Source organism: Tarenaya hassleriana, unplaced genomic scaffold (genome assembly GCF_000463585.1).
Source record: "Tarenaya hassleriana unplaced genomic scaffold, ASM46358v1 Cleome3, whole genome shotgun sequence".
NCBI lineage: Eukaryota > Viridiplantae > Streptophyta > Magnoliopsida > Brassicales > Cleomaceae > Tarenaya > Tarenaya hassleriana.
In genome coordinates, this window is record NW_010966177.1 from 4,763,700 (window position 1) to 4,775,423 (window position 11,724).

The 11,724-nt window shown below is 36.2% G+C and overlaps 3 protein-coding genes across 9 annotated transcripts in view; 1 reads left to right on the forward strand and 2 right to left on the reverse strand.

The window, feature by feature from the left end:
• Positions 1–3,368: 3,368 nt before the first annotated feature.
• LOC104819400 (replication protein A 70 kDa DNA-binding subunit B-like) lies at positions 3,369–7,675 on the reverse strand. 2 transcript variants are annotated; one of them, XM_010549448.2, is made up of 12 exons: positions 7,619–7,675; positions 6,651–6,817; positions 6,046–6,192; positions 5,727–5,948; positions 5,459–5,636; positions 5,097–5,367; positions 4,770–4,997; positions 4,609–4,687; positions 4,367–4,511; positions 4,113–4,273; positions 3,885–4,005; positions 3,369–3,796 (listed from the first exon to the last, which is right to left on the reverse strand). In XM_010549448.2, the coding sequence occupies exons 2-12, from the start codon at positions 6,776–6,778 to the stop codon at positions 3,596–3,598; spliced, it is 1,881 nt and encodes a 626-aa protein (XP_010547750.1). In that variant the 5' UTR covers positions 6,779–6,817; positions 7,619–7,675; the 3' UTR covers positions 3,369–3,595. The 2 variants fall into 2 exon arrangements, with proteins under 2 accessions (XP_010547750.1, XP_010547749.1); XM_010549447.2 differs by lacking the exon at positions 7,619–7,675 and having other exon boundaries at positions 6,651–7,041.
• Positions 6,731–8,920, reverse strand: LOC104819399 (presenilin-like protein At2g29900). 3 transcript variants are annotated; one of them, XM_010549443.2, is made up of 2 exons: positions 7,619–8,920; positions 6,731–6,817 (listed from the first exon to the last, which is right to left on the reverse strand). In XM_010549443.2, the coding sequence occupies exon 1, from the start codon at positions 8,869–8,871 to the stop codon at positions 7,636–7,638; it is 1,236 nt and encodes a 411-aa protein (XP_010547745.1). In that variant the 5' UTR covers positions 8,872–8,920; the 3' UTR covers positions 6,731–6,817; positions 7,619–7,635. The 3 variants fall into 3 exon arrangements, with proteins under 3 accessions (XP_010547745.1, XP_010547748.1, XP_010547746.1); XM_010549446.2 differs by lacking the exon at positions 6,731–6,817 and adding an exon at positions 7,257–7,488; XM_010549444.2 differs by lacking the exon at positions 6,731–6,817 and adding an exon at positions 7,257–7,495.
• A 1,760-nt stretch (positions 8,921–10,680) lies between these two features.
• The window catches only part of LOC104819402 (glycine-rich RNA-binding protein 3, mitochondrial-like), a 2,046-nt gene continuing 1,002 nt past the window's right edge, over positions 10,681–11,724 (forward strand). The window contains exons 1-4 of one of the 4 annotated variants that reach the window (XM_019203258.1): positions 10,828–10,845; positions 11,130–11,187; positions 11,274–11,471; positions 11,548–11,616. In XM_019203258.1, the coding sequence (XP_019058803.1) occupies positions 11,154–11,187; positions 11,274–11,471; positions 11,548–11,616 (301 nt within the window). In that variant the 5' untranslated portion in view covers positions 10,828–10,845; positions 11,130–11,153. The other 3 variants (XM_010549454.1, XM_010549455.2, XM_010549456.1) reach the window with 3 other exon arrangements.

Here is an 11,724-nt window from a genome sequence, read left to right on the forward strand (position 1 = left end):
GTCACAAGGGTATAAGGTTATAAGATCACACAGTGAGATTTCTTGCTATTGAGTTGAAATGTGATTTTGAGATTTGACCGATAAAGCATTAAGATTTTAATTTTTTTAAAACTTTTGGGATTTCGAAATAGAATATTGGGTTTGAGGGTTTATGATTAAAATTGAGTGGAATAGATAAGTTTCGGTCACAAGATCATTTAGAATAGTCATATATGTCACAATATCATATGGGTCGATGTTTGAATGTATGGATGACATAGTCACACAGTCACACGGTCACATGATCACATGGTCACACGATTATATGATCACATCACATAGTGTTATAGTTACACGATCATAGTGTCACATGATGATATCTGGTTAATATTCCTGACATATGTTATTTTATTTTGTAGCACATGGAAGAGACGATGTATGAACTTCATACTCGCATTATAAAGTATCACATGATCTATATAGGATGCAACTACTTTGCGTGTGATACCATGTTCATAGAGATGATCAACGCATGACTAGAATTAGGAGACATAACAACAAAGATTTTCGAAGACGAAAGCGTAAACTTTTAATTTATTTATCATATGTCTACTTTTGTACTATTTTTAACATTAAAATATTATTTATGCGATTTTTTTGTTTCAAAGTAATCATTATAAATGCTTTCCATTATGTTTTATAGTGTTTTATGAGTATTTTGAACAAATTTGGTGTCTTTGTTTAATAAACATCTCACAATGTTTTGTAATTTCCTCATACACAACATTTTGGTTTGAAAATGTTGTAGGTGAAAATTTGAGGTTAAAAATTGAGAGGAAAAAAATATAGGGTTAAAAGAGAAATTATATAGAGTTGAATATTCAAATTGGGCCCCACATTAAAAGCAAAATATAAATAATGATTGTGGGCCCCACGAAACATGAAAAGCTGGTGAAATTCTGACTAGTTCTCCGTGTGGACCCCACAACATATTTCGGTCACAATGGGTCACAGTCGGTCACAACCGGTCACAACCTTCGATTCATGCGATTTTTGTTAATTTAATCACTCTATAATGTTACATATCCCTCATAAGTCTATTCTATATTATTTCAAAAACTAAAATATGGTTTTTACGATTTTTGTGTTTCAATGTTATTCTTCCAAATGTATTTCTATATGTTTCATATGGAAAGCATTTATAATGATTACTTTGAAACAAAAAAATCGCATAAATAATATTTTAATGTTAAAAATAGTACAAAAATAGACATATGATAAATAAATTAAAAGTTTACGCTTTCGTCTTCGAAAATCTTTGTTGTTATGTCTCCTAATTCTAGTCATGCGTTGATCATCTCTATGAACATGGTATCACACGCAAAGTAGTTGCATCCTATATAGATCATGTGATACTTTATAATGCGAGTATGAAGTTCATACATCGTCTCTTCCATGTGCTACAAAATAAAATAACATATGTCAGGAATATTAACCAGATATCATCATGTGACACTATGATCGTGTAACTATAACACTATGTGATGTGATCATATAATCGTGTGACCATGTGATCATGTGACCGTGTGACTGTGTGACTATGTCATCCATACATTCAAACATCGACCCATATGATATTGTGACATATATGACTATTCTAAATGATCTTGTGACCGAAACTTATCTATTCCACTCAATTTTAATCATAAACCCTCAAACCCAATATTCTATTTCGAAATCCCAAAATTTTAAAAAAATTTAAAATCTTAATGCTTTATCGGTCAAATCTCAAAATCACATTTCAACTCAATAGCAAGAAATCTCACTGTGTGATCTTATAACCTTATACCCTTGTGACCTGTGACCTTGTGACCTATGTGATCTTGTGACCGTGTGATCTTGTGACCATGTGATCTTGTGATCCGTGTGTTCTTGTGACCACGTGACCTTATAAATTATTCGATTTACTATTGTATTCATATAATTTTTACTTATAAGGAAGTACCAAATAAATGTGAACATTTCAAATTTTAATCATGTATTTATTTTATTTAGTTTAGAAATAGTTTATTAAATTATATAAAATTATATCAAATTAAAGTTTATAAAAAATAAAAATAATGGGTGAGAAATATCTAGCAAATTGGATTCTCTATAATATAAAATGACTGAACAAGAATTAGTTATCATATAAAGATAAATAGAAAGAAAAATTGAATAGGATTAAAGTAATAAGAGATAATATAGTTGAAAAAGAGAGAGCAAAAATATAAAACACTATAAAACATAATGGAAAGCATTTATAATGATTACTTTGAAACAAAAAAATCGCATAAATAATATTTTAATGTTAAAAATAGTACAAAAATAGACATATGATAAATAAATTAAAAGTTTACGCTTTCGTCTTCGAAAATCTTTGTTGTTATGTCTCCTAATTCTAGTCATGCGTTGATCATCTCTATGAACATGGTATCACACGCAAAGTAGTTGCATCCTATATAGATCATGTGATACTTTATAATGCGAGTATGAAGTTCATACATCGTCTCTTCCATGTGCTACAAAATAAAATAACATATGTCAGGAATATTAACCAGATATCATCATGTGACACTATGATCGTGTAACTATAACACTATGTGATGTGATCATATAATCGTGTGACCATGTGATCATGTGACCGTGTGACTGTGTGACTATGTCATCCATACATTCAACTCTTGAATCTTGCGAGTCTTATTTGATGGGCAAGATGACAAAGCATCCTTTCAAGGGGAAAGGACCGAGAGCGATAGAGTTATTGGATCTGATACATAGTGATGTATGCGGACCAATGAGCTGTCCAGCTAGAGGAGGTTATCTGTATTTCGTTACGTTCACTGATGATTTCAATCGATATTTTTACTTATAAGGAAGTACCAAATAAATGTGAACATTTCAAATTTTAATCATGTATTTATTTTATTTAGTTTAGAAATAGTTTATTAAATTATATAAAATTATATCAAATTAAAGTTTATAAAAAATAAAAATAATGGGTGAGAAATATCTAGCAAATTGGATTCTCTATAATATAAAATGACTGAACAAGAATTAGTTATCATATAAAGATAAATAGAAAGAAAAATTGAATAGGATTAAAGTAATAAGAGATAATATAGTTGAAAAAGAGAGAGCAAAAATATTAATGAATAATTAAATAAAATATTCATAAATAAAATATTAATAAATTAATAAATATGAAGGAAAAAATAATAAAATAAAAATGGAGAAGAGAGTTAAAAAATATAAATATTAAAGTTAAAATAAAAATATTAAAAAGAAAGCGGAAGAAGATGCAATGGAATTAAAAGAAAGGAAAAATATTAATAAAATATTATATTAAATGAAGGATAATTGAGTCTTTATATTTTTATTTGGGGTTATATTTGTCTTTTGTAGTGTGAACACAATTTTTTTTTTTAATTTTTTGTTTGGAGGGTAGGAGTAGAAGTGGTTGTAGGGAAGGAGAGGTATTTTAGATATATTGCCCAACCAGGGTTAGTCAGGACAAACAATTCCTAATGTAGGGACATGAATTCATCTCTAGCTTTGCTCACAGGCAGAGCTACAGCTACTGGGATGTCTTGTTCTTGGATATGTCCTCAAGCAAGAGTCTTGTTTCAGCAGCGAAATCAAGTGGGGCAACGCTTTTCACAGTTATCCTCTGCCTCTTCTCGCTGTTGTATTCGTGTTGAGAAACACTAACCCGGAAGACATGAGATGCCCAGGTTGCCCCCTTCAGTTTTGTCTGAAACTCGTTAGCTTCCCCTTCCTAAAAAAAAGAGGAACACAAAGCATCAAACTTTAGAGCCATATCAGAAATCAGAACCCAGAAACGTTATCAGCTCTTTTTTTTTTACCTCAGATTTCAGTTTGTTGAGCTCCTCGGCTGAACAGCCAATAATCTTCTCTGCTTCTTCATTGAATGTAGACAACCAACCTTCACCAGTTGAATCAGTAGCTTTCATGACCATGATGTATCTGATGATATACCCAAAGAACAAAAAAGATAAGCTTACAGCAAGTCACACGAGATCCAATAATTACTTCTGATTGGATTTGTGGATATGGAGGTTCATCTCACTCACCTTAAGTTGCATCCTTCATAATTTTTCTGACAACCTTCACACCAGTAGCCAGAGCCAAATGCCTCTGTTACTTTCTTGTTGCAGGTCTTGCAAGCACTGTACCACATCGTCTGGTCCGGCTTGATAAAGCTTGTGTAAGCTCTAATGCTGAAAAACACAGGCTGTGACAGTAACCCAAAGGGTTCATAGTTAGTTCTCTATTCAAAAACAAAGAGCTCCCTGGTAAGTTTTTTTTAGGGTTTTAGACTTAGTACCTTCTCCTCCCCTAGAGATGGGTTGCTCAGGATTTGGGAAAGATGAACTCTGTCAGAGTACATAGATCTTGATCCATTTTTGGCAGAAGGGCTCATTCCTGAGCCAATGGCAGACATGGATGCTTCCTTACCTTCAGAATCATACCTTCAGGGTGGAGAGAGTAAAAAAACAATAATGCATTAGTTACTCTAACAAATCGCATTCTCTTGTTTTAGCGGAGATAATGATCGAAAAGACATACCAAGATTTCAACTTCTTAGCTTCCGGTAAATCAGGATTCACCACCACATTGCTTCTGCTGATAGTGGACAATGAAACGCCTACAGAAGTCGTTTCTTATCAGCAACAAGAATAAGGAAGTTTGATTTCAAGCATTGCTTGTCCATAGATGTCCAGAATTACCTTGAAAGTCCCCAACTCTTAGGGACTTAATCGCAACTACAGGTGATTCGTCAGCCATGTCTAGAAGTTCTTGTCCTATCCCAGTTGCCAGAGCATTCCAAAGGGACACGACAACAGTTTTCTTTGACTCGTCAGCCACGGTTATATCCCTCTTGGGAATCATCTCATTGTCATTCTTCCTTCTAATACTCATTGTTGGAGAAACACTTTGAACAACACCGATAACATCTGTAGAAAAAAACCCGCATTGGAAAGATCATTATCATTCTGAATCAATCTCTATATTACCTGCAAGAAGAGAAGTTTATGGGAAAGAAAAACACTTACCAACAAGTTCCTTCTGATTAACATATGCACCCAACTCATCAATGGGTACAAAATTAAATTTTGTCTCGGGTATAAACGTTTCTTCATTACTTGCTTCTTCGACTTGAGAATTATCATTTAGGGTCATCTCATAATCATTCTGAACTGTCTTGAACTGCTTGTTAGCAAGTTTAAGTGTCCCCCTTGAGATATAATAGACCTTTCCCAGGTCAAATCTATCGTAAAACCTCTTTGCAGCTTCATTGAACATGGTGGCCTGAATCTGAGTTCCCTGAATTTTCCCAAAATATAATCAGTTACACCCACCAATAGTAAATATCAATCTTGAAAGGAGAAAGTTCTTGGAAGGAAAGTGGTCTTACTTCTTCATCAGTTAGCTCCACATTAAAGACACACCCCTCTCCTCTAGCGTTCCTGTAAGTTCTCATGACTCCTTTGTTTGTGACACGGACCTTAATGGTCCAATTTCCTTGGTAAGGGTTCAACGACACAAGAGGATGAACCCTCCTCGTCATGGCCATTCTTGCAGCCGGTGCTGCACTGAACAATCCAAATACGATACATATCGATCGCAACCATTTTTTCTAGAAAAAAGGACAGAAGGGCATACAACACAAAAAGATTGCTTACTTTCCACGTTGTTCATTGATAATCTGAGAGGCTGATTTGGCAACAAATTCTTGCTTTGGTTTCAACATCATTCCAGTGGAAGTTTCTGTTTTGACCTCATTTCCTGCATCGGCCAGTTGTTTCGGCTTTATGGCAACACTTGAGCCTTCTGTCTTAATGTTGTATTTAATCTCTGATTCAAGAGCTGAAGCAACGGCTTCACATTTTGTCACAAGCAGATATCTGAAGGGAGAGAATCAAATAAGAAGAGAAAACCAATAAAGCTATCAAGGAATAAAATGATTAGTTAGTTCATGAAAAAGGCAAACGAGGAGCTCACTTCTCAGATTTGCTCGGGATATCATTGACGGTATAATCAAGCAGACGGATTAGACCGAGATTTTGGATCTTCCCGGAGATTATATCAGATGTCAAGGTTGCTGGGAATATTGCCTTAACTTTCATCTTCCCGTCACTGGCGCTAAATCTGTGGCCCAAAAACATGTTTCAACATGGATCATCAGAATGCGGGTAATAGATTTAGAGAGCTCAACCGCTAGACAATAAGGATTAGTTCGATAATTTCCACTCCAAGCCCTAAACAAAATTATTCGTATAACAAATTCAAGTGCATCAGATCTAAAACATGCAAGAAGATACTGGCGAAAATCTAACATAACACAGATCAGTACTCAATCATTTGAGGAAGTAAAATTCGATGCTGGAAATGGGAAATCAAGCGAAGAAGCAACTTTCGAATGAATCAGACGCAACCCAGATCCTGAAATACAAAATCAATCAGCGCGCATACAAAGCTACAGCTAAAGTGAAAATCAAAGCTGACTGGTGATCCCGTGAGAAGTCAAAGGCAAATTCGGATAATAAAACATCATATCAATCATACGAATCATAAATCACGACCGATGGAAAAAGCGAGAAGCTTACGTGTATCGATTGCCGGTAGGCTTGAGATCCACAACCTGAACGACGATCTCAGGTCGATCCGAGGACGAATCAAGAGACGGGTTTGACAACACAGTGGAGATAACATCTGGGGTCAACGAGCTCTCCATCTCTCTCGATCCAAGTCTCCGACTTCTCACACAGAGTTTCTACCGAAAAGGAAAAACGAAAGATGGGAATACAGCAGAGTGAGAAAAAGCCAAGGGCTTTGTAACTATAGGATCGCGCGGGAGAGATTAAATTCGATTAGTTATTCCCGCCACGGATTAAAATTATTTTTGCCGCTTCTTGGATTCGGTCTTTTGGTCGCTACCAAACCTTCTGGCCTATCTGGAAGGTCTACGAGGAATATATGCTCTGTTTCCTTTACTCACGAATATGTTAAATTACCATCAAGGGTAATCACATATATTACAAAACTAAAAATTTATAGTGTTTCCTAAATATTAAATTATATTATATATAGATGATATGAAATTACAGATAAATTATATTTTAACAATTTTAAATAAAAAACATCCTGTTGGTTTTCTACAAAATAAGGATATAAAAACACACAATATATAATGTGTGTATTAAATGAAAATTCTAAAATTTGGAGTTGTATAATATATAAAATGTAGGATCTAGGTTCTTTTTACAATTAATAATTCCGTATCTCTATATAAAAATGAGGTTAATAAGCATAAAAGATGCAGGCTTTTCAGCCTTTTGACGAAGTCAACAGAAACCAAACTCATTGGACAGTCTCAGTTCCTCAGCTCCGGGAAGATCTGCACATATATCTTACTTGTTTCCCAGGAAACACAGTAGCAGAAATCTGGGGACTTGATAAAAACAGAGCAATTCCATGAAAGAAAGACCAAGATATATCATAACTCAACGTGAATATCATCAAACATCCTGCATTTTCACTTTTGGATTACTTGAACAACATATCTATAGCTTACCTGGATTTACGATCCTTTTAGAACATTACAAGGTTAGATGAACACTGTAGAATGAATTCTTCGAGTAGTAGCCGTGTTAAGAAGTAAGCCAGCACACCTAGCATGACTGACACAGGGAGAGCTGGCAGTGCCTTCTGATAAACCGCCAAGAGCAGCAGGGTGATGCCTAGCCCGGCTATGATCGCCAGATAACAGGCGTAAACCATCATCAGATCGTACATTGCAGCTCTGCCAACCAAAACGCTGTAGAAGATGAAGTCCCCGAGCCCTAACTTGATTGCTCCCGATGATCCTAACCCGATTCCTTCCAGAAAATTCTCAACCTGTCCTGAATTCCTGGCACCATGATCGATCAGTTGTACAGAAAGCCTTGAACTTTCAACTGGAACCATGCCCTCTTCTGCTCCTACCGATCTCGCATCGTCTAGGTTAGCGTTTCCACCAACAACTGAAGTATCTACACCACCTTGATTCGCAGTTTCGCCGTGATTTTCCCGTTGAGTTATTTGTTCTCTCCAGACCCTCCTTTGAGCCAACCCCGACTCCTCGCGGATTACCGGGCGAGCTTCATAGACCAGAGCGGGAATGTCTTCGTCCCTAGTTATAACCATCTCTACGAGGAGCCGCAATGGCCCGACAGGAAGAAGAACAGCAGCAATGTCGTACAGTGCCAGGGCGACAAGAAGGACCCAAGTTGTCCATTCCGGCAACAGCGTGAAAAAGTAAGCGACCAAGACTCCGATGGAAACCAAGTACCCTTGTGTGACGAAAATGGAGAACTTTGACATGAACACGGCCAAGACACCGACGACCGCGAAATTGATGAGAACAATCAGAAATGTGACCCAGTCGATGCGGATTCTAAAACGCTCGATCAGAAACACCAGCATTTCGCCGCCCAGGAACCCTAAAACGATGAAAGAGGAAAAACCCATGTAGAATTTCAGAAACCTAATGCATCTGAAGTAAAAGAGAAGCACCAAAATGAAGGTTGCGACGGTGACGATGGCGACGAACACGAGAGAGTTCAAAAGGGCACCGACCAATTTATCCCAGGAAGAGTCGGAATCACTCTCGGCGTAAGCTGCGGTGGCGATGGAAGAAAAAGAGGCGACGGAAGACGACGGCTCGGAGTTTAGGACACGGACAAGAAGGACGACCATGAACATGCATATGGAGACAGGAGTGACGATTCTGATGATTTCTTCGCCTAACGACTCCAGAATGCTTACGGGTCTTCGATTTTGATCCATTGGGTAGTCGAATACTTATACAATTTCAGTTCTTAGCCGGCGAAAATCTCGCTGGAAAATGAATATGTGATTGAAGGAAATATTGATTTTAAGATATGATTAGAAATAATAATGGACATAATATTATATTAAATATTGTGTATCGATCTTATTTATTTCTATTTTCTTTTTATTTCGTCTTATAGTTTTCCTATAAATATTTGAGTCATTTTCATTGTAATTTAACAAGAAGGAAGAAGAGATGTAGCAATAAAGTAATTCCGTTTATTTTCGTTTGTCTTATTTTATTTCCGCATTTTATTTTTCTACATGGTATCAGAGCCTGGTTCGATCTGCTCTATATCTTTTTTTTTCTCAATCTCTTCTTTTTTTTTAGTTTTTGGATATTCATATATCCAAATCGTTCAAATAGGAGTAAAAATCTCAAAATCAAATGAGGTGCTGTGACAAAAAGAAGTCAAACCTAAAAACTCTAAGATCAAGCGAGGTGCTATGACAAAAAGAGTTAAAGGTAGAACTTCAAAGTCAAGCGAAGTGATTTGAACATGGGTAATATTCTCTAAAAGAACTAAATTTGGTGTTTATGGATTTTTCAAAAGACAATGAAAATGTCTATGGATTTTTATCGCATTATCTTTTCAAGATTGATTTTTGCATTCTTTCAAAATCAATATTGAGGGGAATGTTGAAATAGGAAAATGAATATGTGATTGAAGGAAATATTGATTTTAAGATATGATTAGAAATAATAATGGACATAATATTATATCAAATATTGTGTATCGATTTTATTTATTTCTATTTCCTTTTTATTTCGTCTTATAGTTTTTCTATAAATATTTGAGTCATTTTCATTGTAATTTAACAAGAAGGAAAAAGAGATGTAGCAATAAAGTAATTCCGTTTATTTTCGTTTGTCTTATTTTATTTCCGCATTTTATTTTTCTACGGCCGGAACTTCCAAGATCTGACGACGGAGTTGGAGGATCCCTCGGATGATGGATACGCCAAAAACATGATGCAAAATTATTATAGAGTATTAGCAGCACACCAAAGACCATCACACAGAGGAATAAAACCTGCATAACAAATAGCATTACGGAAAGCATGAGAACATTGAGAAGCATACGGATCATATGAGGAGCGTATTGCATAACAGAAGAATATTCCTTTTGTCATTACGTACAAGCTTATGTTTATATTTATGGAAGTCTATATAAGAACCATAAATAAGCACAGATAAATTTTGGCTTCAATCTTCTTCCTCTGTCCTTTCATCCCATGCGGCCATGCCTCTTCTTCAGTATTGCTGATAACAGTTGAAATAGAGCCCCAAAATTTCTCATTACTTTCTTGTGTATTAACCCAAAACCCAAACTAATCCCGAATTGATTCCGTCCAGACTAATCCTAGAGTCGGAGTCGGAGTTGGATAGATGATTTGGAATATACACTTTCTTCCCAAATTTGAAGTTCGAATTCGGATCGGAACAGACGTTTTGCACTAAGTTTCACCGGTTAAACTACCAAATTTGGTTCGATTTGTTGGTACTGTGTATTTAAAGCCACACATTATATATATATATATATATATATTATATATATATATATATATGCAACTATCCTTTTCAAGATTGAAAATTAGAATAAATATGGGATTAGACGTCAAAAGTTTCTCAATACCATGAAATCTGATATGGATAAAATTGGATGGGAACATACGAGAGTTTGGGCTTCCGTTGGAAATAAATACGAGTCTTTCGTAACAAGGTGAGACGACTGTAAGTCACAAAATCGTACAGGGCATCCAATGAATACACTACACGTGTCGGTTAGAAATATGTTTTCAACGGACAAGATTACCCAAGTATACAATGTACGGTCAGGATCGTCACAAGCTCGCTACATAAAACCCTGCCTCGAGTTATAGGGTTTTAGTCAGAGCCCAGGAGCGAGAGGAAGAGAAAGTGCAGAGGTAATCTTCGACGTTCATTTCGTTCTCGTAAACCCTAGAAATCGGTTTATATTTCTACGAATTTTCTGCTTCTCTGCTTCTTCTTCTCGCAGATGAACTAATTTTGCCGCCCTTTTCGGATTTTGATTGCTCTTGGTCGAGGTGTGGTCATTTCCTTGTTGCTGCCTCTTCTGCTCTTTTTACGGGTTCCATGTTACGGTTTGAGTGTGTTGTGCTCTGGCCGTGTGTTTACGGTTTTAGTTTTTTTTTCTCTGGTTTTTTATTCTGAAATCCTGTTTGGTTAGTGAGAAAGTGACGTCGTGGAATCGATGAAAGGTTGCGGGATGCAAAGTTTGTCTCTAGGTTGGCCAGTTTCAAAAAGAGCTGCTCTTTGATACCTTTTTCTCGAGAAGAACAAGGTCGTTGATGAGTTGTTTTTTTTGTTCCAGGTGTTGTTTCTACAGAAGTTCTGGTCTTTTGGATTTTGAAATCAGGTTATAGAAAATCAGCAATGGCTTTCTTCAGTAAATTCGGAAACATACTGAAGCAGACAGCGAGCAAGCAGCTGAATGGCCAAAGCTCTTTACCAAGCCCATCGATTTTCCAAGTGATAAGGTGCATGTCATCTTCAAAGCTCTTTGTAGGAGGTGGGTCGGGCTGGCCATGAGTTTTCACTTGCTGTTTGCATAATTTTTTTTCACTAACTTCTCTGGCCTGCTTCAGGTATCTCCTATAACACAGATGACCAAAGCTTGAGAGAAGCCTTCAGTAGACATGGTGAAGTCCTCGAAGGTAACTAGCCTTTTCAGACAACTTCCTAGTATTCTGGAAAGTAGGAACTTGATTTCCTGCCTATGTCATGTCATTTTAAGCCGGGTGCAATACCGGAAGGTGCTGAAC

Bases quoted from the DNA above. Each gene is read 5' to 3' on its own strand.
- LOC104819400 (XM_010549448.2), bottom strand. From the start codon at position 6,778: ATGGAGAGCTCGTTGACCCCAGATGTTATCTCCACTGTGTTGTCAAAC. The intron at 5,949-6,045 runs GTGAGCTCCTCG...CTCTCCCTTCAG, and splicing joins ATCCCGAGCAAATCTGAGAA to ATATCTGCTTGTGACAAAAT. The intron at 5,637-5,726 runs GTAAGCAATCTT...TGGATTGTTCAG, and splicing joins ATCAATGAACAACGTGGAAA to TGCAGCACCGGCTGCAAGAA.
- LOC104819399 (XM_010549443.2), bottom strand. From the start codon at position 8,871: ATGGATCAAAATCGAAGACCCGTAAGCATTCTGGAGTCGTTAGGCGAA.